The following is a 26,088-nucleotide window of genomic DNA, read 5'->3' as shown; positions in this document are numbered from 1 at the left end:
TCCGTTTGCCGGGCAAATTATAAGTCCCGCCTCTCTATGGATTCGTCAGAGCCAATGGAATGGAGCCAGACCCACGTGGGATAGATCGCCCGTTTTCCTGGCCAGTAAAAAGAGGAGACGTGTGGAGCGAGAAATGACGCTCCGCTCTGAGGGCGAAGCCCCGCCCCCCTTTCCCATGTAAACAAGACGTAATGTTCGAACCGAGAGTTTTAGGCGCGTCATTGATTTAGGAGGCTGTGATTGGAAGTCGGGACTGGAGCTGTCAAAAAGCTGGACAAATCAAAATTGCCCATAATTCGGGATGTCCCGGGCATGCCTACCCCCGGAAATGATGCATTCTTTCATTGAAAACTCATAAAAATAACGGAATTTATGTTTAAAAAGTCATAATGTGATTCGAGTGCTTTGAGTTTGTTTTGTTTGGCGATTAGTGGCTTTAAGGCTGAACGCTTCTTTACGGTAACGCCCCCACTGGAAGTGTTTTTTTAATAATGCGCCGTTAAAGGCGTTGCGTAATCACGCTTTCCCAAAGGGACACTCAAATCTTCGCAGAAACGAATAAACGGAAGGTCTTCTACAGTCTCTGATAGAAGATTATGAAAGAATAACGCATACTTCTCGCTAGAAATGCCATCGAAATGCATACAAATGCTGATGCTTTCTTAAAATATTGTGTTTTTCACGGAGATTATGCTGACCGTCCGCCATGTTTTTCTTTTCACTAACGGGAAACTTGATCGTCACGTGACCTATTTGCAAAGCAATGTAAATGAATGGGCCAAAAGAAACGTAACATAGTAACGTTATTTTGGGGGAAAACGTAACATGACTACGTTTATCACGGTGGACCAACGTAGCCATTTCACGCTTTTTTTGGAGACTGGGTTGGGCAGGCGGGGGGTCAGGCTGGAGACAGAGGTGGTCGGACAGGCGGGGGTCAGGTACGAAGGGCAGGCCGGGAGAAGACAGAGAGACGGGAACGCTGGAAAGCTTGGAGACATCACAAGACGATCTGGCAGGGGGCTGACAAACGAACAGAGGTTAAATACACCGGGGAGGCAATCAGGGGACGAGAAACACCTGGGAGGGGTAGAGACAAACACTTAACGAGACACCGGCTGTGACAGATTCTGCGTTATTAGTAATAAAGATACAAATAATCAGAATGGTTGTTTTAAATAACAAAATCAGCCCTGGTCCGTCACACACGGGTCGTCAGGCCGGATTTAAAGTCATCTCGCAGGAGCACCAGTCTAACAGAATGAAATAAAACCCTACGAGTGTGTACCGTGAACACATGAGTTTGTTCATTCTGTAAATGCATAATAGTCCGTACCATTCATCACTAACCCTTAGACCACCTTGTCCTACTAAAAGGCTCATTTTTGGTCTGTTTTCCCGATCAGGACCAAACTGTGCTTCAGAGGGGGTCACACAGGGAGGAGGATGGAGTAATCATTGCGTAAGCTCTTTGTCTTCATCACATCTGAACAATCTCAGAAAACACAATTGTTGGCTGGAGAGAATTGATTTGGCCTGTAATTGTATTTTCTGAACTACTTCTCACAGGAAAACCAGATTCAGAAGAAAAGACACAATAAGTTATTCAATAACTGATGTCCATTGTGTGTTTTCTGGCGCTGGAGTTGTCCCTAACTCCAATTCTGTTGATTTATTCACAAAAGGCCGTGAATGTCTGTTTCCCCCCGATGGAGCAACCACCAAAGCCATCAGGGGGAGGGGGGCTGAATCATTAGGGTCCTTCCTCTGGGGATTGTGAATATCCTCCTCTGGACTACAGCTTTCGTATGGGAGGTCATAAATATTATATCATATGATAAATAAATATTCCACGACACTGTTTGGAGAAGAGCATCTCAAGGGAAGACGGGTCAGCGGCCTGCGAGCCGAGGATCTGTCCTCACGTGCGGGGACGCGGGACACGAGACGTCTCGGATTCCAACATGGGAACAACATGAGTGTTTGTTTACTGGTTCCGGTCCCAGCGGCTCGGCGTCCCGGGGACTGGACGCGCTGTCCTAGACCAGCGTGTTGGACAGTGGTCCTGAAGACCTGCCGAGGTCCCCAGAGGACAGTTTGGTCCTGTTTGCTCATTGCCGCTCCATAAGAAGCACAATTTAAATTTTTGAGCTAATTCTATGTTATAAATAATGAATGTGAAAAAAAATATGTAAGTAATACGACTATACTATGACTATTACAGTATTATACTATTCATGCAATATTAAATATAAAATAAAGTATCCATAAATACAAAATATGGGAACATCACTCCAGTAAAAGGCTTTCATATATTTACAAAATAAGATATTTATGTAATTATTTAAAGACCTAATCAATTATAGTTGTAGTAGAACATCTCACACTGCGAATGAACAATTATTATTGAGGCTTGAGGCTGATGAGGGAGGGTAGGATCAGTATGCTTTAATGATAAGATATCAGTGCATAAACACACGCTTCTTATTGGGTGGAATTCCCCATTTAGTAATAACATTGATGACAATATATGATAATAATAAAATCAATATTGATTTTGAGCAAATTACAAAAAACTTAGACCATAGATGGGCTAATACAAACTATACTGTGTGACATGGACAACAACAAAATACAAGCAGCTAAACATGGATCCCACGAGACGCCACACGCTGAGATCGTCTTTAAAGAGGAAGCCGAGCCGGATGCATTCGGCCACTTTTGTTTTGTGGGGGAAACCCTTCAAGCAGCACAGGGTTTGAATGGAGTTTAAGCCCCGCCCATTACTTGAGGGAGTGGGGGGTAGATTTGATTATTTTTAAATGCGACTTCCATCTGGCCAACTCTTTCCACGTACATTAACCCGTTTTAGTTCAAATCCCATCGATTGAGAGGAAGTCCGTCTGTTCTTCTTTCACGTGCATTTTTCAGAACATTAAACATTTTACACCTAAAAACTCTTCGGCCTCCAGAACTTCCTACGCAGTAGATCGCTACTTTTGTTTTCATAATTGATATAATTCGACAGAACATTATTTATTACTGTACACGGTCCTGCAAATAGAAATATCTCAATTGGATATTAACATTAAAAAGGAAGACCTTTTAGTTGAATCAGTGATTTAAGGATTTGGTTACAGCCTTTCTAAACACTCAATTATCATGTTGCCTGCCACAGGTTTTAAGGCAAACTGTGCAGCAATTGCAATTTTTCCCTCTGACCTTTGACCCTCCGCAGAGGACTTTTCGACCCAAACAGCTTCACATCACAAACAAACTGATCCGGGGAATCCCTTCACAAATATTAACTTGTTATCACCAGCGGCTTCTGAGGAGGACTAAGAATTAGGAAACAAAACCTCGAGGGGTTAATCTAAAAATCATATATATATATATGTATAAATCATGTGTTTAGATACGAGGTCAAGTTGGGATTGTATTCAATAAAAGATTCAACTGTGCACTTGAAGGGCAAACTCAGGATGCTTTGGGACAATCATAAGGCACATTATAAGGATTTAAAAAGTTTAGACTTTAAAGAGAATGTCAGCACAACATAAAACACAAAAAAATAATATATAATATATAGTGTTAGAATACAAGAGATGTTATAACAAGTCTTAAAACATGACAATTGCTCTTATAAATGAAACTATGAAAACTATGATTAATTATGTGGCAACTTCACTTCTTTACAATATTCAAAATGCTACATACGTGAAAAGTGAAACCGATTTACCTTTTTACTTGTTTTTAGTTTTATCGTCTTACAGCGAGAAACAAAAACAGAAGTGCCCAGCCGGGAGGTCTAAGGAGAGAACACCAGGAAGGAAAATAACTTCCACAACACGGAGAGAGAGAGAGGGAACTGCCCAGCGAGGCATCTGAGAAAGACAAAAGTACCACAAACACAAACACTGACAACAGCACGTCTTCCATTAAATACGTAACGTACGCGTAACCCGAGGCCTCGGATTCCACCTCCTGAAGATCGACTTCAGGCCCATTGGTTTGTGCAAAAGAGAGCGGGAGGGGAGCTGCTGTGATTGGCCCATGCGCACCCCCCCCCCCCCATGCGCACCCCCCCCCCCCCCCCTCCCCCGGTTAGCTTAAAGAAAGTCTCACATACTGTACGTCACAGCTAAGCTTCCTGTGTGAGAAATGGCTGCCTGGGAAAAGGAACATAACAAAGTGTTCTATAATTGACCTGTAGTTACAAAGCCCAAACCTCGTGTTCTGTTCAAAGCAACAATTAAATCTTTAAAGGGGAAACTTGCCCCCCCCCCCCTTTTAGATATCCCACCCCCGCCCCCTTGGCCGTCGGTGCACACCACTGGTTTCGATGGTTTGTGTGCGCAAGCATCCAAAATGTAATCACTATGAAGTACGGCGGTGCGAGTGCGAGTCCCTTAACCGTCAGTTTGTGAGTGCGTCTCGCTGTATGAACTTTAGCTCCGTGATAATAATTGCACAATAAGAAGAAAGAACAAAAAAAAAAAAAACAACCCTGTAGTCACACAAGCTACTGACCCGAGAGTCAAGAGAGAGAAAGACACGTTGAGATAAATAAAGGACAGATTTAAGAAAAAAAAGAATACAACAAAAACTTACAGCAGAATACATGTGTTGCAATATATGTGTGTGTGTGTGTGTGTAGTGTGTCTGTGAGTTTGACAGAAATACAATAATCTGACACAACAGGAGGATACAAAAATAAATGAGACGTATAGCAGTATTGGTGTTTCCTGTTGATTAGGATCAAATAACCAGTGGACATCCGAATACCATCTAAAATATGATGTTATTATAATACGTAAAACAACAATATAATGCACATGTCACTACAGTAATGCCAACGTGAACCAACTGCTCCACTTTCATCCAGATTATGCTTATTAGTTTGGATTCTCTGCTTTTTTATAATTATATATTAGTATTTATTTTTGCTTACTTTGGTCCTAAAATAAGAGATTTGGGTGTTTCGGGATCTTTCTTTTGTTGGTTTTTTAAGCACATATTTATTATTGGAATTATTGTCAGAAAGACAAAATGCTTTAAAAACTAACTCATGTTTTAAATCCAAACGCGGCAACAATTCAGAACAAACATGATACCCAACGATGCCTTTGCCAGAGACTGAGATATTTGAACTGCTGGTTAATATTCAGAGTGAAAGGACAAGGCGTCCTCTAGGTAGCATGAGACTTCTCCTCCGAGCTAAAGAGGAGGGGGGGTGGGCCTGGGATGTGCACTGAGCTCACATCTGTGGGACACCACACCCGAGACCCGAGTTCAAAGGCTTCCAGACGCAGACACAGTGTTGCGTTATTTTTCACCTTGTTAATGCCTAAATGTGTAGGTCGTCTACGTCAGCTTTTTTTAAGCACACCGGTTGTTCGACCCGTATCTGATTTGAGTCGAGACCTCAGCTCGTCTAGCCGGTCTGCGTGCGGGACCTACCAAAGGGGGGGGGGGGGGTGTGGTGAGGGGGGTGGACCAGCAGCGCGGGCTGCGGCGTAGAAGCTAAAGAAGGCGCGGTCACGCAAACACCGTGTGCCCGTTAGGTAGCTTAGCTTAGCTTAGCTTCATACCCCCCCCCCCGGAGGTATGAAGGTCAAGAAAGGCTTAATTCTCTGGCTGCACACTGAGGCTTAGGGTTTGGATTAAGTCCAGGTCTAAGGCAGGCTTGGAGAACCCCCTGCAGGGCTCTAGGTGGTGGCCTGGTCCAGGGCTCTCAGCAGGTCGCGGCCCTGCAGGAGGTACAGGGTGCCCTGGAGGGGGACGTTGACCTCGCAGTCGTAGCGGGTCAACTCGGGCAGACAGGAGGACTCGAACGAAGGGCCCAGCAGGCGGCTGGCGATACCTAGAAGACAGCAGACATGGAGAGGGGGCGTCTCAATTTGTCCTTTCTCCAAAAGATGCTCACACACACACACACAGAGAAAAGCACACGAGTCAGGAATGAGAGTTTAAATCTAAAAAACTCATTTATTTTGTACTTTTTGTAATGTCCCCGTGATCCTGTAATTACTCATTTTGAGCCTCTCCTTTGCCGTTTCTATGTCTTTCATTTAGAGGATAACCACATGGGAGCGGGAGCTCCTTTGACCCGACCCAAGGCCTTCTGTCCATCCGAGAGCCTGCAGAGCGCTACACATGAAACATAACGCTGTGCTAATAAAGCCTTTTTGATCAGGTTTGATTCCTTTGGTTGCACAGCTTTGCATCCTCGTTGCCAATGAGCTTGTTGAATATATTTTAGGTTGTTCCTTGGCCCTTCTAAGAGCCTAATTAGAGCCTGGTCTAAGAGTTTTATAGCATCAGACATTAATTATGACGCAATTGGCCGCAGGTGTATGGATATTATTTAAGTCTGATGGTGTTAAAGGACCTCGGCTTCTTGTCTCTTCATTTATGTGTTCAAGTCCTCTCCCCGGGCTCCCAGAAGGTGTTTGTGAGTCTTCTCCCCTTCTCGTGTCCCTGTGGTCCAGCTTCAGCGTGAGTGGGACCTGCGCTACAGCGTGTCCTCACTGAGCCCTCGGTTCATTTCCCTCATTTTTTTAACACTGCCTCCTACCAGGTAACCACTACGGAGATCTCGGGCTTCTCTTTAGAATCGCGTTTTTTTGTTGTGTAATAAGTTTAAATCAAATGCCACATGGTGTCAGTCTCTGGTCAGCTCACCCTCGGCCTTGTTGGAGGGCTGCGTGTTGTACGTGTAGTTGCAGCTCTTTCGGAGGAAGAGCTTCTCATTGGTCCCGCTTCCCGGATACTGGCACTTCCTCTGCTGCTGCGCCGCCATCATCCCGCCCATCTCCGGCGCTGAGGACGGACAAACACAGGTGCAGTAGTCGCACGGGGGTGGGGGAGGGGTGGGTTAGGGTGTTTGCGGGCCGTGAGCTGGTACCTGCCAGGGAGCCGGCGCTGAGGGAGCGGTCCATGGCCGCGCTGCTGTCCCGCCTCATCTTCTTCCAGATGTTTTCTGAGGGCGTCCCGTCTCCCTGAGACGCCATCACGAGCGAGAAAAAGGGTGATTTACACCAACGATTCTAATGTCATCACCTTGGTTTTAATAAATACAGTATTTATTATTTAATCATTTAAAGCTTTTTAAAAACATTATACAGGATTATATCCTGTTTATATCCTGTTTCCTGTAGACGTTACTCACTTTTTTCTCCTTCTCCTTGTCAAATCAACGTAGCACATTAGCTGCTTATAACTTTACAGGCTAAAGTACTAAATGTGAGGTTTCAGGTTGGTGCTCTTATTTTGGTGCTACTTTATCAGGGAAACTCACCACAGCCATCTGAGTGAAGGAGCGCTTGATACTGTGGGCCACGGCCACGTCGGCTGGACTCATGTCTCTGTAGGCTCGCACAAAGTTGTCAATGGACCTGCACACAGATAAAAAAGTCTTAGTCTTAGATTGCTTTGTTCTTCAAAAATGCCAAAATAAACCTCACATTGACAATGACTTATTGTGTCATTTTATCCGCTCTTTGCATGTTGATCAATTCATTATAAGGGAATCCTAGGTTAGGGTAGGCTCAAAGTGAGAGTGATGTATTTTCCCCACCTGTGTTTCTGCATGAGGTGCGGCGTGTTCTGCTGGCAGGACGGGCGCTCCTCCCCGCTCAGAGCCGGCATCAGGTACGCCTTGCCGGCCTGTCGCTGCTGGTACGTGATCAGAGGGTCCAGGGGCCACCGCAGGTTCTGCCTGCCGCCCATGGCCTGGAAGGGGGCACTCTGCGCGTGGCCCAATAGGCAAGACCCGGAGTCCACGGCGCCCTGGCCGGCGCGTCCCTCCTCCCCCGCGGCCCACGGCGCGGCGGGCTGCTCCCGGTAGTGGCCCTGGGGCCGCGGGGGGGAGGCCAGGGGCTGGAAGAGGCTGACGATGTTGCTGAAGCTGCCCAGGGGGGGCTGCTGCGCTGCTGGACCCCCCTCCAGCGCCTCGGCCTCCGGGACGATGGGGTGCAGCTGGAAGTCCTCGCCGTCCATCGGGATGTACGGAGCCAGGGTCTCCAGGTCCAAGTCACTCAGGTCGCCCTAAGAGAGGGAAGTCAGACAGCGCGTTGAGGTCCATGGCTGCTCCATGTCCTCTCTTCTCTCAATGTGCAGTCGGTCACTGCTCAACTTGAAATGAATTATGAGCAATTGTAATTATCTGCTGCTTGTGAGGAAGAGCGTGTCCTTCATCACCCGGAAGGTACAAACCCTGCACACCTTTAAATAAATGCAAAAGGAAGCGAGACAATAAAAGCCTCATAAAGCAAAAGAGAGCACTAATAACAAAGAAGGGAACACTTTGTTTAGCTGGTGCACTTTATCTTTATTTGTAATTTTATCTTTATCTCTTCTTACTTACTAACCCATAGCTTTAGCTTTAGCGTACTAACCCATAGCTTATATTTTATTATACTTTCATTTTATTTTTTATCTTATTGCTGCACTATGTTGTCATTATTCTACCGTCTTCTGTCATGCACCAACCGGCAAGACAATTTCCATGTATGTCTTTACATATGATTCCTGATTCCTGAGCATTTTTGCTGGGACGCACACCTCGGTGTTTGCTGCAGTGCTTTCGTCCGTGTCCAGAGAAAACAGCTTCTCCGTCAGCTCCACTTTCAGGTCACTCTCCACTGGGCTGTAGTAATCACCTGGGCTGCTGGGCTGTGGGGGTGAGCGAGAGGAGGAGGACAATGAGCGGTGACGTCACAGATGGAGCGGGGCGCGGGGGGGGGGGGGGGGGGGGGGGCAACAAGACGGACACGCACAGCAGAAAGAAAGGGACGACGCGTAAAAGCCAAAGAGCCGTTTAATAAAGAAAAGGGGAGAGTCGGACACAAAGGGGCAAGAGATGAGCTTCCACAAAGGCACCATTCAGCCCTGCTCCTTCCAAACCTCCACCCCCGGCTTTTCTCACACACATTGCCCACAGTTGGGCACCTTCCACCCCGCAGGCCTCACTGAACACAGAAAGAACAGACTGGGAGACAAACACCACCCAAATAATGACCCAGCCCCCCCCCCGGTGCTCACCGTGGAGCAGCTGCTGAGGCTCGGTGTGGCGCTGCCCGGCGGAGGGTTCTGGGCCACGGTGAACGCGCCGGACGCGCCGGCGTCCCTCGGGACCAGAGCCGGGGGGCCGGGCCTGCTGAGCTCGCCGACCCAGGGGGCGGCGCCTGGGAGGGGCGCGGCAGCGGGAGGCGCCTGGGCGTAGCCGACGGGCGGCGGCGGCTCGTCAAACGGAAGGCGATCTGCCGGGGAGGAAAAATAAAGAAAAAAGTTCAACAAAACCACGACGAAACGTTTGCCTGGGAGCTTTTGTAACACGAAAGGAGGGTGAAAACTGTTCATATCAAATGAAATGTGAGTAACATATTAAACTGCAACCATGGAATCAACGTTAATCCTGTTAATGTTAAACATAAACATGGGGTGAACTGACGAGGGGCCCCTCACCGCTGGCATAACGAGCGCAACAGGCGACACACACGCGAATACGCACCGAAGTCCAGGGCGATGATGGTGTCTCCGGGAGTCGGGGCCAGCTGGGTGAGCTCCTCGGGCTCCTCTTTGAGTTTGGTGAAGAGCGCTTCGCCCGGCTCTCCGGCGCCGCCCCCCGCGGTGAAGAAGCCGCTCATGCCCTGCGGCTTGAACATGGACTCCGTCTGCTTCAGGGACAAAACCATCGACTTCTCCTCGATGTCACTGCGCGTTTGGAGAGAACAAAATCATTGAGAGGCCTCACAGCAAGGTGCTTTTATTTTGTCTTATTTTATTATTATTATTATTATGCACTGTGGCGCGTGAGGCTCCGTAGTCCATCGATACCATGTCCTCTTTCTGCATAACGTATGGCAATTTTTGATTTACAGAATCTATTTGTGTTGTCCCCACACTGCAGGTGCTCACCTGAGGACATAGTTGATGCACACGATGCACTGCGGCTGGGAGTTGCGGCTGTTGTAGATGACGGTCCCCTGGGTTTCTACCCACACGTAGCCTCCGTTCTTAGCCAGCATGCGATACTGACCGCTCACCGCCTGGCCCTTGGAACACACTGCAGGGAGAGAGGGAGAGAGAACGTCATCAATGACGTCAAATAGTTGTGTATTAACACCCGTATGATCCACAAGTGACTTATGGGAGCCGTGTCCATTATGATAGGAAAGAAACCATAGTTTGGTCTTATGTAATGTCGTGAATAAGTACATTTGAAACCCTGATGCCCATGAGTTTGTTCATAGAAGTTAATGCAACACTTATTGCCATTGTGCTTACAACAGTGTAAATATGTTCGGAAAGGAAATTAGCGTAGTAAATAAATAAGATTTAGATTTCTGTTATCATTTCTTTCATTTTTCCCGAGGCCGAGGAACGGACCCCATGAGGCAGCAGCAGCAAGTGACTTTGAGCTGAGACAGAGACGGCTGCAGTCCAAAGTTCAACACTGGCGTGGGAAAGGAGTAGAGCTGTGGTCAGGGAGTGTACATAAGGCCAGCGACTGTGTGTGTGTGTGTGTGTGTGTGTGTGTGTGTGTGTGTGTGAGGAAGGACAGTATTAAATGGAATAGAGAACACTGTTAGTTAGCATGTGCTGATCAAAAGGCTGGTCACGCTGGCCGTGAGAGCAGGTCGTCTGTGTGTGTGTGTGTGTGTGTGTGTGTGTGTGTCACAGAGAAAAAGATAGAGGGCCCTTTATCTCGGCAGATTACAGCCAACTAGGAACTTTAGACACGGACGACGAGGAAAAGAAGCGACATAATCTGCAGAGTGTCTCGACTCCTGAGAACTTGTCTTTTTTAATATTAAGAAACAGACTTCACCTGCAATATGAGGATGAGAAAGTTAATCCTGGTTTTATGAAACATTTGAAGTAAAGAACTCTTTATTGTCAGCAGAGCAATATATCAATTAAAGGTTGAAAGGTTCATGTTTTTAGCCTACTGCCAGCAACTAAGAGCTTCACATGATAGCTGTCAGTGATGACAAAAGCCATGACACTTCAGAGGCTGGCTAACACACACACACACACACACACACAGCCATTAGAATGTAATAAAGGCCACCTGGTCCCTTTGGCCAGTGTGTGCAAACCTCATTAAACCATCAATGGTTGTGCTTAATCTAATAAAGAGAAGACATCTTAATACCGAGTCCCTGCTCCACACACACAACAGACACACACGTTTTTACCACACCAACTAAAAGGAAATCAGGAAACACAGCCTGGTATTCACATTTTCTTACGACTGATGTTTCTTTCATGAGAGCGAGAGTGCGAATGTTAATATGAAAGCTAACGTAGCCACGTAGCATGATTTTGCTGAGTCGACATCAATATCATAACTACTCACAATGCGTTCAGGCTTTATTCCTCTAAAGACCAGCTGCACTGGTCAGTGGTTTAATAGGGTTCAGATTACACAAGAAATCCCCTAAATCCCATCCCCTGTACGCCTGTGTGTGTGTGTGTGTGTGTGTGTGTGTGTGTGTGTGCGTGCGCTCACGGTTGTGGTGGCTCTTGGTGACGCCGTCAGAGTCCAGCGCGTGGTAAAAGTCGTAGACCGAGCGGCCCAGCAGGTCCTCGGGAGCGTAGCCCATCAGCTGTGTCACGCTGTAACACACACACAGCTGTGAGAACGTGATCCAAACCACCAACAGGAAATGACCCCCCCCCCCCCCCCCAAACACGAGGCCCAAAGACCAGAGAGGATCAAACGGGACGAGGAGCGCCGCCTCGCTCGTTCTGCTCGGCCCAAAGAGGCAAAAACACAACGTGGAGTCAGTGGGATGCTTGTGAGTGCAGGAATAGCAAATAATGGTAATAACACTGATTAGAATCATCCGAGCAGCTACAACATTCAGGCAGAACAAACATCTGGGCATCATTTATCCATTTCATTTGCAATTTGAATATTGAATTACTCGATTTAATATTACATTTGATATGTTTCCTCCATTAGTCTCCCTCCCTGAGTGAGAAGTCTCCTTCCCTCGCCCTCTCTTCTCCTTTCTCTACCCACCAAAGCCAGGCGTGAGCCGACGCCACTCTCTGTCCCGTCTCTAATGAGTCCTCCCGGGCCAGGAGGACGACCCCCCCACCTCGAAACTCATTTGCGTAATTGGGGAGACGGTTTGGGCGGTTATCAAATCGCACCAAGAAAGCGAAACAAGAAAAATGGGTCCTTGTTTGTCGAGCTGTGTCACACAGACGTGAGAGCACGCAACCGGCCAACGCACACACGCCCCCCCCACCCCCCCCCACCCCCCCCCCGAGAGAAACCTTTGTCCTGCATGGGCCACTTGATAAGATTACAGGTCTGTGTGCTTGTGCAAGTTTGAATCTAAGCACGTGTTTGTGTGTGTGTGTGTGTTTGGTTGTATTCATGTTCTCGTGCCAGGGGGGGGGGGGGGTGAAATCTTCAAATAAACCGGCTTTTTGGGTACATGGTGGCCCTGAAGGACAAATCTTTAAAATGAAATATCTGTTGCAATGGTCACTCTCGTGCAAATACCACACACACACACACACACACGCCTGGCGTGCACAGCGCCTGCACTGCGCGTTTTAACTGCAACGCAAAGGTGTCCTTCTACACAACTGGCTCGTCTTTTTGGACATTGGGGAGTGCTGTGACTCTCGTTGTTTCGTGTCGTCACCTCTCGTCGCAGTAGGTGAACTTCATGTCCATGCCGTGTCTGCTCAGGAACGTCTTGCTGTCCAGCGGCGTGTCGATGTTGGACGGGTGGGCGACGGGTTCGCACATCAGGACGGCGCAGGTGAGCGGGGGCTCCGCGAGGCCGCACAGCACGCGCGGGGGGCCGCTGGCGTACATCTTCAGGTGCCCGGTGCAGTGCAGCACCTGGAGGGAAGCAGCAGGGAGGGGACACGAATGAAGCTCACACCCCCCCCCCCTTCAGCCACGTGTACCACACTCTTTACCGAGCTCGTCGCTATCTGCATGGGGTGCGTTTGTTTCCCTCTCACCTTCCAGCTGGCTGACTTGAGGTTGACGGTGCGTCCTCTGTTGGTCACCGTGCATTTCATCCTCATGAAGAAATCGCGCTCGGTGCTCAGGTCTTTGGCTTTTTTGGCCGAGCCGCTGCCTGCAACGCACGGTTACATCACGAGGTCAGAGGTCAAAGTGGTGCCGTGTCTCTGGTGTCTTTACCTTCGTTTGGTTGTGTGTGGTCGAGGGAATGGGGTATTTTTCAGTGAGAGTGTGTGTGTGTGCTCACCGGATGTCTTCAGGCTGAGATTTTCTCGGATCTCCTCGTGGTCACATGGGTGGGTGAAGTCAAAGATGCTGTGACCAGTGAGATCCACCTGCAGAAGGGAGACAAACATTTGTGCACTTGTTCTTTTTCTAATTTGTCTTTTCGGAGCTTTTCATCAGGGTTTGTTTGGAACAAAAGAAGAACCGGGTCGGGAGTTTGAGTAATGGCGCCGGACTCGATCAAAACAAAAGAAACTGCGTCACTCGGCAGCTCGGACTTTCTTCAGAGCAGAAACTCATCACAGAACATCCTTTGCTTCCGTGTCTCACAGCAGACGTCACCTCCTCTGTGATTTACTTTTTAAACTCCTGCCAGAGATCACAAACCCGGGGGCACACACACACACACGCACACACACGCACGCACGCACACACACACTGCTCAACAGTGTCAACAGGTCACATCCATGCGCAATCTATTCAGATAACGGCACACACACATTTCATCTCCTTCACGTTAAAAGTAAAAAGGAGAGATGTTTGAAGTACAATTCTGAATTTTCTTTCACGTAATGATCATTTTTATTTTGTAATAGGACCACGATGAGCTGTGGTTAATAATAAAAGACAGCTGGTACCAGGGAATAAAAGCTTTTTACCATGAAATATACATTCTTATAGTATTTACCCCAAATCAAAAGTACTATAATAAATAAAAGTACTTCATGTCGTCTCTATTGATGTCCACCTGTTGTGTTGCTCACAGTGTGCGGCCCCGTACCTGCGTGAGTCCCATGAACTTGCTGATGTTCTCGGACAGGAATATCATGTCGCCGTCCGACGTTACCATGGTGATGAACCCCTCCAGAGACTTCAGGTACAGACTGTCCATCTGTTGGTCGTCTTCGTCGCTGCCGCCGCTCCTGCCGCCTGGAGGGAGAGACAGAACAAGCTGGTTTTATAAAGTGTGTGTGTGTGTGTGTGTGTGTGTCTGTGCACGCATCAGGCTTGTTTTTCTCCTTGAAGCTTTGTCTCAGTGCCAAAACAAACCAGCGCAGCTTCTTCCTGCGTCTCATTACTCCCCAGAACCACACCAGCACTTTCCCCACTTTGCACACAAAGTACGCGTGTGTCCAAACATCTGGACGCAGAGACCACAGTGCGTCCACGCGGAGCCAATCGATAACAAGCGCTCTGTGTGTGTGTGTGTGTGTGTGTGTGAGACAAAGCCCAGTAGCCAATTGGGGGCGGAGGTGCCTGCAGTTGCTCCAGTGTGCTTCCCTGAGATAAGAGAGGCCCGTTCTGCAGAGGCCCGAGGCCTCCAGTGTGCAGCCGGGTCCGCGGACAGCGTTGACCCGCGGGGCTTCATCGCGGGCCCCCCCCAGGGGGAAGGGGGGGGGGGGGTAAATCACGGGGTCCCGGTCCAAAGACACGGCACCTTTGGCCTAAATACTTAGCGGTGATTACCGGCCATTTGCACTGAGTTGAGCTTTTTCTTCTCTCTGCTGCATAAGCGCACTTGTTTCAAAATAAAAGGCTGCAGTGAAGAACTAAAAAGGGATAGCTGCTGTTCGGATAATCGCTTCCTCCGGCCCGGGTCTTGTGACACTGCAGATAGCGGCGTGCGCTTCCCCCGCCAGATTCTCGACGACGGGTTTGAAACACAAAACGCTCATCGCCAACCTCCCAAAATGTCACGGCCTGCCCGAATCGGGCGTCACAGCCGCCGCCCCCCTCGCCGCGAGTCACTTCAGCGAGGTGTTTCCTACAGCGGCTCACGCGTGTGCGTGTGCTTGAGCGCGCTCTGGCGCCGCGGCCGGCCGGGTGTTATGGCTAGCGGGGCCGATGCCAGCATCGGCTGAGCGGTGGGCAGAGCTCCGTGTTTCCTCTGCAATCTGCCCCCCCATCGCCGAGCAATCAGACCGGCCTGATAGCACTATCAGCTGCTGCATCTTCCTCCTCCTCCTCCTCGGGCCCCACCGCTCGCACTACTCTCATTATGAACTGAGGGTTCAAAGGGTCCACACAAAACCTGGAAATATCTTATGATTAAATGCTTTTAGCGTCTCGAAGCGTCGTTTTCTTTCATCCCGTCACGGTTCAAGGTGCTCGGTGGGAAATTCTAGGCAATTATTTTTCATGTCATTTGGGGGGGAAAGATCCTTTAACGCGACACATTTGATGTTGATAATGTCAGCACTAAGAATACACAACACAAATACACACATACAGTGTATATAAATACAGAGATTGTTTGTTTAAAGTATTTTTTATTACAGTTACTGTTACTTCAGTCAATCTGAACTTTTAATGTCTTGCTCCAACCTATTTTATTTTGAAAACCTTTGATATATTTTATGTATGAAAGGTACTTAAATTATAAAGATTCATTGATCGATTCATTTTCTGACTGATGGCACCGCAAAAACAAAAGAAACAGGAAGCCGTGGTCCCCGTTGTTCAAGGAAGGGAACGCTTAGGCCATCACAAGTTACATAAGATGATAATAATAGTAAAACAAAGTGAAGATTTACAGATGCGGCCGTATCAATCAAATGACTTTCCTGTTCCTGGCAGCTTGTTATTACTGAGGCCGGTTTGATTGTTTACGGTCCCTGAATCACACTCAAGCTCCTTTTAAAATCCCATCTCACCATCATCAGAGGAGGTTCGACCAAACCAAACAAACCAACAAAACCGCATGTGTGAAGCTCCGCAGAAGAGTCTGCATCGTATCAGGTCCGAGCCACTTGCTTATTGTTATTATTCTCAGCATCGAATGCAGAAAGCTGCTGAACGCAGGTCGAACTGGTTGGATTTTTAAAGTGCAGTTTCCCTCTTTGTGAACCGTTTCCATTTCGGCCGTTCTCTGATCTCATCTTTGAGAAAGCGACGACGCGGTGGAGGAATTCCAGAACAATAGGTCTGTTTCTTTATCGAGCTTCCTCAGCTTCTAATTTTAAATTATACAGGAGCAAAAAAAAAAGAAAAAATGCTCCGACATCCACCTTCCTACATAACTGGACGATTAGTCACACACACACAATGCATGTTTCCTTTATGTAACACATTTGAATAGCCGCGGCAGGAGTTTGTATGTGCTGTTGTGTGTGTGTGTGTGTGTGTGTGTGTGTGGTCATACCTGTGGCGACCACCTTGCGTGTGCGCAGGAAGCTGATGGCCAGCCTCATGATGGAGGCCTTGTCCAGGTGGGCGCTGACGCTGGCGGGGAGAGGCAGCTGGTGGGCGAGCTCGTAGAAGACCTCGGTCTCTTTGCTGCGCCTGGAGCGCGCCGCGTCGCGGGACTTCTCCTTACGGCGCTCCGAGCTGCTCCTGCGGTAAGAGGATCAGATGTAGATGTGGGGTTGTGTACAATATCAAATGTGAACTGGGTTCTTTTTTTGGGTTCAGACGTTTTCTTCAGTTTGAAATCAGTCAAAAACGCCAGGATGCTACAGGATGCTACTGTGAAGGGCTACATATGTGTCTACATATGTATCTATTAAGTCATTAATCCCATTGTATCTCTTTTTTTTAAATGTTAATTTTAAAACTGTACTTTTAATTGTTTTTATCAAAAGGGGACAAGTGTCGTAAATTAGCTTTAGCTAAAAACACTATGATACTCACATCAGATGACTGGTAAGGTTTTATCTATGTTATTTGTATCCGTCCCTATCTAAATAAACTTGATAATAATAATAATAATGAGGACCATCGCTTTCCTGTGCAGAAAAAAACGCAAAAATGTCAATATTTAAAGATCCAATCTGGACTCAGGTGAATTCTGGCACTGCCGCCTGCCGTTCTGTGTGTTTATTTACCCGATGTGTTCCTTTTGATTTGGATTGAGCAACGTTTCATTTGATCCATGTAAACAGGAGAGGATGCTACGTGTGTGGAGCGCGGCCAAAAAAGAAAAAATAGATGACCATTTTTGTTTTTAAAAAGGGCGACCTTAAAGCGGGACCGCCGCTTACGTCGTCATTATTTTCATTTCCTCACATTTAACTCGGTTGTTGCTCTTTTGGACGGAACAGTGACGTCACAGCATGAAACGAAAATCCCATCGATCTGCAGCAGACCTGCAGAAAGACCTCCGTTTCTGACCCGCAGGCTCCGAAACGAGTCCACAGGTCCAGTCCAGGAGAGCAGGTCGGAGCTGCCTGCAGAGCCAACGCTTTGTGGCACCATTATGTCATGAGGCACGTATGCAGGTACGTGACGGTGGACCATGGCCGATACAAACAAAGCGTAGTAGCGTGTAGTAGCGTGTAGTAGCTCGGTCCATGTCAGAAATAGCCTCCAAAAGGTCTGTGATCTAAGCGTTGAGCACTTTGATGGATGGGGTTTCCACATCATGCAGAACAGCAGATATGTTATCAGTCCCACATTTGAGCCGCTGGCTCCTTTATTATTCGCGAGGAGAAGTCCACGTTTTAATGAACGCCGCGTTTCAAAGAGCCCGAAAGGGAGCAGGTTGTGTTTTCGATGAGGTCCGTATCAGATTCAGGTGGAACAAAGAGCTTCTGATCCGTCTGCAGGCCGAACGCCGCAGATAAACCGATAAAAGACGACAACAGGCCAGGTGTGGCTGAACTTCAGATGGCCTCCCCGTGCGGGGGGGGGAAACCACGCGGTTGGTTTTCGCGCAGAAGGTCGAGTCGGCGTCAAACCTGCGGCACAGACAGTGCAAGCGTTTGTCAACATTCAAGGGTTCTATCACTGAGGCGGCGTTCCTGCTGACGCTAACGTACGAAGCGAGAGCCGCGGCCGCGACGTCACATGGGAACACGCGGACTACGGCGAGCACAGAAGCACCATTATGTGATCTCATGCAGGGCTTTGAACTCATTAACCCCGAGTGACCGTCGCCCAAACCCCTCATTACTGATGAGCCAGCAGGCTGAGTCCATTCAACTGGAACAGCTAACCACCGGGCTCCTGAGAGCGCGTGTGTGTGTCTGTGTGTGTGTGTGTGTGTGTGTGTGTGTGTGTGTGTAGTACAGTTCTTTGATTGTCTGGCTCCATTGTTGCTGCAGTCTTTCAGGATCTGAGACAATGGGAGTCACGGCGCATCATCAGAGACGTCTGATTCTCATGCACCCACTGATCCCTCACACACACACACACACACACACAGTTCAGAGGTAACTAAGTGCATACTGTACGTACAGTGCTGCAGCCGGACTTCACATTCCACCCTCACTCCTTTGCTTTCCTTCCTTCCTGTCCTCTTCCTTCCTTTCCTCACTGATATTATTATGAAAGCAGCGTTTTTGAAACCATCAACAGCATTGAAGTTCAGATCTGCGTCCTCCAAAGGAGGCGCGAAAGCTTCTCAAAGGAGGCGACTGCGGCTCGTTGGAGGCCGAGGGAGGACCGGCTCGTAAAAAAAAGAGTTACGCCTCAATTTATGACTTTTTTTGTCTCTGTTCTGATTTAGAACGTTAATAAAGCGATGTTTGAAACAGTGTTGAATCCCACATTAAATATTGATCCCAGTCACCACACAGCGAAACACTAATATCAGATTGATCCTCAGGTCTCGGGAGTATTTCACTAGTCCTCAGATTTATGATTAGTTTTATGCTAAAATGATGCTTCTACAGTAAAAATAAGTCAAAGGCAGAAGTCTTGAATACGGATATTGTTATTGAATAAATGATGGTTGATCACAACCAGGAACCAGCATGTATCTTTGGTACCGAAGAACCCACAAACGGCTTCATGTGATGTGTGGAACGAGGTAACGATCAGAGTCCCTCCTCTCGTCCCAATAAGAGAGTCAGATCCCCAAAATCACTTGAGGCGCTTCGTGGGCCCGATTGAGTGAACTTTTTAGGGGCGTTGTTTCGACCTTTTGCTCCTTCGGCTGGCGGAGCGCGTCAGGTGGGAGTTCTGGTTGTTTTCACTGGCACAAGCCCCTGTGATCAGCTTACTGCTGTGAGCTCAGAACCTACTGAGATGAGACTCGAGCTATTATTGTACAGCCGCGTTACGTTTATTTATCATTTATTCCAGTTACAACACGAGTATTAGTATAGAACGAAATAATAATAAATAAGAAAATTATATTAAATTAATGAAATATATTGTGAGAATAATGTTTAATTGAGAATTAATTAATAATAATAAAAAAATCATAATTTAATAATAATAATGTAATAAAAAGAGATTACAGTCTTTCGAAAAGCTCTCTCAAACACACACACACACACACACACACACGCCGAAAAACACTCACGGAGACAAACGGTCGACGTGACGAAGCAGCGGCGCTGCTCAGAACAGGATCCGTTTGTCGGAACTAATCAAGAAGGGGCGTCCCGGAGTGGAATAAAAAGCTCCGATGTGATCACACGCGCGCTTTTAGACTCCCCCCCCACCGCCCGGGGGGGCGATGCGGGTCGCCGGACTATTTTAAATCTCCCCGCGGCATCACAGGCGCATCTGCGGGACGGATCGGACCGTGCGGGCCTCGTTCGGGCTTGTTGCCTCTGTCGAAAACCGAGCGCACACTCAGACTCAGCTGCACTGTCACTGTGCTTTTATCTGAGAGGCTCCAACCTTCTCATGTTGTCTTGTTCATATTGTTATTTGTCGGCGAGGGCCTCGGGCCCCTCGGGGGCCTCCAGAGGTGCTAAGTTTGGGATTAGAAGCCTTTCAGCATTCTTTTAATGGGCCGAGTGACGTGAGCACCAGATAAATGAATTGTTAACAGGAAGAGTGAGGTGGAAAACACATAGCTGGCATTCCCTCACCTCCGTGCCAGAAGTAACGGCGTCCCTCTAAGCCGCTGAGGGCGGAGCGGACCTCCATCTAAGTCTCGGGGGGGGTGGGGGGGGGGGGGGGCCCTCATCAACCAAACAGGTGGAAACATCCTTTCGATTCACCCCGCCAACCGCCATCCAGTTAACGACTGGTGTTCACAACTTGGTATTAAAAGGCCCTCCATCATCACCATCCGTGTTTTTCCTCTTCCTGAAGCTCACTTTCACTTTGGTGAAAGCAGTGACACCCCCCCCGCCCCCGCCCCCCCCCCACCCCCCCCATCGCCCTCAGCGTTCATTAATTTTTCATTTCTCGCACACCCCGCAGGCCTTTTCCATCACTTCTCCTTCTCTCTTCTCTCTTTGATTAACTCGTAGGCGGCTCGGGGGGCTTCGGTCCAGATGTTGGAAACACACAAAGGACGCGGCCACTCGGATCCAGTCTCACATTGGGCAGGTGTTCTCGTAGGGGCCCGAGTCCTTGAGGCCGATCAGACTCACCCCCCCCCCAGGTTCAGAGTGCAACACATGCAACGTGCATCGACACACATGCATAGAAATACAGCCCCCCCCCCCCCCTCATCGACCATTTGATTGTTGTGACAACAAACCCAGAGGTGCTTATAGAAAACACAACCTGTGACCAGAGTGTGTTTGTGTGTGTGTGTGGGTACGGTAAATCCACAGCAGCTCTCGGTTTGTTCTAGAAGTGTCCTCATCGCTCAGGGGCGGGGGGGGAGGGAAGGGGGGGGGGGGGGTTTCCATTCCGCCGAGGAACAGATTTACTGATTTCATTGGCCTCGATTGGAGCGTGAACGTCTGACCGCGCCTCCACTGGCCTTCTTCACAAAAAAAAGCCCTTTTTGTGAAGATCACTATCGCTCCGGAGTGCAGAACTTGAAAGTCATATTTTTAATTGGAAAACATCTCCCCCCCCAAAAATACCGTGTTGAAACGTGTGAGGGTTTATTTTGTTCACAAACTGAGCAGAACGGAGAAAAAAAGGTGCTGCACCACCCAATAAAATGTCGACCTCGTCAAATGAAAGGAACCGTGTGTTATCTTTGCAATGTTAAGTCTTCATGCAACTACAAGTGGAATAAAAGGAGATCTTAAAACAACAGCTAGGTTTCTGTAATCTAATTGTTAGTTAATTATTGATTTAAAAGTTCCCTGTGCTTAAAAAAGAACTGAGAAAAAATGTCCGACCGAGGCTTAGAGAGGACAAACTAAAACATAGACAACTTTAGAGAAAGAATAGAAAGAACCCGGCGTTTAAAAGAAGCCCAAACTATCCCATTAGGGTCATTTTCAGAAACCATGGCAACGGGCGAATCACTTCTTACTGGACCTGTTTCTGACGGATCCACGGCGGGTAGGTGAACCCAAAGCATGCACGCACACATGTGCACGCGCACGCACACACACACACACACACACACACACACGCCTCCCATGCTTACAGTGGGTCTTCCTGTAGCTGTGGCGCCTGGCCGAACACAAACACTGAGCAACAATACAGTACAGCTAATCTGTGATCCTGAGGAACACAGAGTTCTAGAAACACCGCCACACACACACACACACACACACACACACATACACATGCACACACACATGCACGCGCACCTGCACGCAAGCACATGCACGCACACTTTGCGAACAAACAGTTATCCCAGACAGGGGCCCCGACTTGGGCTCAAACGGGAGGAACGATGCCGGAGATTACTGATATATCTGATAGTCCATGAAAGAGAGGCACACACACACACACACACACATATTCTGGCACAAACAAACAAACCCACCCACGCCACGCTGATGGTCGGGATAGACTGGCTGATTGAAAGAGCTGGGGGGGTGGGGGGGGGGCACCAGGTGGTGCGAGGGAGGTCAGCTGACTAGAGTGGGACCCTCTGTTGGAATATCAAACGAGCGGCTGAGATTTAAACTGGCAGACGTGATGAATCTAGAACATAAGTAATGTTGTACCTTGGCATTAAGCATCCAGCTTCAGGGTAGAGGGGGCATCTGCACTATGACCCCAAAGAACATTCCCATCGGATCACTAATAACAAAGCAATTACCAAAATGTTCATCTTCATGGGACAACAAGTCGTGCGTATCAGAAATGTTTCATAGTATTTATATAGATGATGGATGATGCTGGTTCTCCAGCGGGATGATGTCACAACCAGAAGAAGATAAAGAAACCGTTTAAAGGCTTCGTCCCTGCTTGTGTGACTCGGGGGGGGGGAGGGGGGGCCGTGCGGTTCCTTCACTTCGTCAGCGCTCTCACAGAAGCTTCTCGCATTCCAGCTCACAACACCCTTGGAATGGGGGGGCGGGAGGGGGGGGGGGGGCAGTCTTGGATGGAGGACTTGGAGCTCAGCCAGGTGAGGGAGCCTTTTTGGTACATTAAAAGAGGAAGAGGAAGAAGGGGAGCTACTGGACAGGAAATAGGAAATGGCGAGGAGACATAGTTATGTAGGAGTGGCGAGGGGGGGGGGGGGGGGGGAGAGCACACAGGCCTGGTTACATGGACCTCAAACATGGAGGCAACCGGGGGGGGGGGGGATAAATATGAGCGAGTGCGATATGAGCAAAAAGACACAATGAAAAAAAGCATAAAGACGGAGGAGGAGGAGGAGGAGGAGGAGGAGGAGGAGGAGGAGGAGGAGGAGGAGGAGGAGGAGGAGTGGGAACGAGTGAGACAGAAATAACAGTGGAAAGATGCAGAGGTTTCCCAGAACTGTTTCCCTCGGGAGGAGGGGGGGGGGGGGGGGGGGGTTAAAGTTCACAGCGGACCAGGGGGCCACTTCTCACTCAGACCGGCGAAAAAACTGGCCTGTTCAGTTTCATGCGTTTCTTCTGTCCTTTTGATTTGAAGCCCAATGAAGCCTTTCTGTTATAATAATAATAATAATAATGTAATAACTTACTGAACATGAAATACTTGATGATCTAAAATTGAGGTTGATCGGGGTCAATTTGCTCTTTAGAAAGAATCCATGAATACTTATAGAAAAGCCCCAAAAGGCTTCGATCAGTAAGCAGACGATACCGTTTTTTTTTGGACAAACTAAATCTGACGGTAAAAATCCGTCAAATACAGAAAAGCAGTTGTGACCTGAGAATGAGCTTCAGTGACGTGTTTAAGGATGAAGTTCTCCGCAGTTTGAGACGCATCTGGATCAGTTCAGACTCGTCCCGTACATCACCGCGCACACACACACACACACACACACGCACACACACACACTAATGTAGCTTTCCGCTGCTTCAGATCAAATCGAGTCGAGTGCGATAGCTGCTGCAATAAATAGTTTAGAATAGTACTCGTCATGTGCTGACTCATAATTTAAAGTGTTCACACACACAACAAATCTTTGATGAAACAAAGATCATTTGTGCAAATATCTCTAACGATTGGAAATTAAATCTTACATGAATAATTATCTCCTGAATCTGCTTTTTAAACATAAAATACCCTCATTTACATAAGAGCAGGTTCTAAAGTCAGTGATGGGTCACAAGACTCGCCACCTGTTCCCTACCCAACAACTTTACTCTAGTTGCTCTGCTTTATTCTCCTCCAACTTGTTCTTATTTTCATACTAACAATAATAATGCGTGAGAAAAACATTTATATAACATATTTGAAACAAAATGCAGATGATCTTGTGTATCAGGGCGGCAGATTTTCTGACAAACGGTATTCTTGTTGAGACTAATGTGAGCTGGCAGGAAGTACGCCGGACACAATGAAAACAAGACCAGAGTTGTCTTTTCAACGGCTCAACAGCGAGCGGACAACCTCGTGAAGACATTCCGTCGAGTTCATCCTCCCCCCCCCGTGAGCTATGTTAATACAACCGAACCGAGGCCCCCGGAACTCCGCCCGCCGCGAAGCACCGCGGTCGGCTTCTCTCCGAGCGCCACGGACACGTCGAAGAGGAGACAGGAAGTAGTGAACTCTCTCTCTCACACACACACACACACACACACACACACACACAGAGAGAGAGACGCTTTTCATGTGCGACACACTTGCAGATCTCCTTCCATAAAATGGCCGAACGCCGAGCCAGAGGAAGACCGCCGTTGACTTTCTGGACGTCTCGTCCTCTCTTTTCACCCCGAGGACACGGAGGACAGTGTCTCCACATCTGATCGTTGAAGGAGTGTCCGATGGAGTGTGATGAGAGGAGAGGCCTCGGGTGAAGGACGCACACACACACACACACACATTGGGCCTGATCCGCCGAGAGGGGGACAGAGGAGAGTCACAAGGGGGGGACTGCAAGGCAAACCCAGACCTGCTGACTCAGATTAATGTTGGGAAGGTTGTAAAACTTCTCTCCTCTCACTTTTAAATAATCTAGTTGAATCTCCCCATGTCTTGTTTTGTTGTGTGTGTGATCCGATATAAACGCACTTGATTAAATCAAGGATTTTCCACATGTGAGATTGTGAGGAATTCCTCTCTTTGATCCAGACAAAGCGTGAACAAGCTACGACCAGGACAGCGTTATTTCGCAAGATGACCTCATCACTACTTCGGGATGGATTGATAACAGAAAAGCAGGGCGGTACTTGCAGGAAGTCACAAGACAAAGTTGTTTGACGAGGGATAACCTTTCACCTTGAGATATTGACGACGACATAAACCACGTAAAAAAGGGTGCACATTGGCAAAGGCTGCAATGTAGGTCAACGCGTAACCAGCTGGTTTCAGGCCAAAAACATGATCTGCTGCCATCAGCTGACCGAGCAGACAACACTAAATAATCAGAGCCTGTGAGATGCGAAAAGGACCCCGAGCCGGCAGCGTGACGTCTGCTGTCCAGGAGTCTGGCTCCGGCCGGCTCCGTTTTTCCTTCATCTCAGCGAGGCCTTTTTGCGGCTCTCCGCCGAGCTGCCTGGCGTCCTCCGTCCTGTGTGACGGGGGCCCCGGAAACTCGAGAAAAAACCACAGCTTTTATGAAGGTTCAAGTGAACTACAGTGTCAATAACCATAGAATCAGATGAAAGTTCACACACACACACACACACACACAGGGCAACTTGGTATGGAGAGAGACACCAGAGGAAGCGCAATGCGTTCGAGAGCTTCAGGTGTCCATCCTTGGAGAAGACGTGATAAGAGAGACGTGATGGAGGATGGACGTGACCGTGGTTTTGGAAGAAGCAAAGACCTACAGGCCTTTGAGGTTGCGTGAACTGTCAAACGGACGACGCGTAGCAGACGGTGAATGAGTCCAATCACTGCTGATTGCATTAAAAGCGCGCTCCGCCGCGAGTTCGATTCACGACGCGCACCCTCCGAGTCACGTGCACGCGCCGCAGCAACAGGTCCGCGAATGAACGCGCGTTTTCGCTTACGTGTTACCTCTTCTTCTCCATGTAGTAATCCCAGGACGGTAAAGTCCAACTTCCAGAGGAGTCCTTTAAATCCTGCGAGGGAGCGCGCTGCTGCCGCTGAGCACGGGTTCCGGAACCGGGACCAGGAGGACCAGGACCAGGACCGGGGGGGGGGGGGGGGGCTGTGCAGTCTCAGAACACTGCTGAGGATCGCACAGCCTGTCGAAGAGACTCCCTCCTACCACCACCACCTCCACCACCTCCACAAACTCCACCCTTTGGAAGCTGTCGTTGGTGACAGGAGCCGCGTGTGCAAAACTTTTCTCTTTTTTTTCTTCTTTCTTCGCTGATTGGGAAAAGTCGCAGGACGCGCGCTCGCTGTGTGACCTGCAGCCTCAGCGGGGAACAAGTGAAAGCCGCTGTCCGGGGGCCGAGCCCCGTGATAGGCTGGAAACGCTCGCCGGGAGACGCCCCCTGCCCGGCATGAACAGCCCCGCCCCCCCCCTCCCTCCGTCCTCTCCTCTCCTCTCCTCTCCTCTCCTGTGCGCTCTCACCTGACTGTACCTGCGACGGGCCCGAATGATACAAACACGGAGGCCATGAGGATGATGAGCTGTCAGTCACCCGCGCCCCCCCCCCCCCCCCCCGGAGGTGCCGATAGGACGAGATGGTGCAACAGGTTTATTCCCTTTTGCCGCTTTAGTGGTCGTTTCGTGGTTCACC

The 26,088-nt window shown here is 48.6% G+C and overlaps 1 protein-coding gene across 2 annotated transcripts; it reads right to left on the bottom strand.

Annotated features, from left to right (window-relative positions):
- Positions 1–5,583: 5,583 nt before the first annotated feature.
- Positions 5,584–25,780, bottom strand: epas1b (endothelial PAS domain protein 1b). 2 transcript variants are annotated; one of them, XM_037464938.2, is made up of 16 exons: positions 25,394–25,780; positions 16,371–16,561; positions 14,010–14,158; positions 13,251–13,338; positions 13,000–13,118; positions 12,672–12,874; positions 11,519–11,625; positions 9,922–10,069; positions 9,515–9,717; positions 9,046–9,263; positions 8,566–8,676; positions 7,580–8,049; positions 7,301–7,397; positions 6,908–7,001; positions 6,685–6,822; positions 5,584–5,863 (listed from the first exon to the last, which is right to left on the bottom strand). In XM_037464938.2, exons 1-16 carry the CDS (start codon positions 25,405–25,407, stop codon positions 5,709–5,711), a joined length of 2,505 nt encoding a protein of 834 aa, XP_037320835.2. In that variant the 5' UTR covers positions 25,408–25,780; the 3' UTR covers positions 5,584–5,708. The 2 variants fall into 2 exon arrangements, with proteins under 2 accessions (XP_037320835.2, XP_062422643.1); XM_062566659.1 differs by having other exon boundaries at positions 25,387–25,410.
- Between the last annotated feature and the right edge of the window lie 308 nt (positions 25,781–26,088).

Source organism: Pungitius pungitius, chromosome 13, assembly GCF_949316345.1.
Source record: "Pungitius pungitius chromosome 13, fPunPun2.1, whole genome shotgun sequence".
In the NCBI taxonomy this organism is placed as follows: Eukaryota; Metazoa; Chordata; class Actinopteri; order Perciformes; family Gasterosteidae; genus Pungitius; species Pungitius pungitius.
The sequence above is the reverse complement of the archived record's forward strand: the minus strand, read 5'-3'. Positions and strand labels throughout refer to the sequence as shown.

What these genes read in the sequence shown, in the direction of transcription:
- epas1b (XM_037464938.2), bottom strand. An exon ending in ACGCAAGGTGGTCGCCACAG is followed by an intron (nt 14,159 to 16,370) that starts GTATGACCACAC and finishes CTCTCCCTCCAG; the next exon opens with GCGGCAGGAGCGGCGGCAGC. An exon ending in TGCATCAACTATGTCCTCAG is followed by an intron (nt 9,718 to 9,921) that starts GTGAGCACCTGC and finishes CCAAACGCGCAG; the next exon opens with TGACATCGAGGAGAAGTCGA.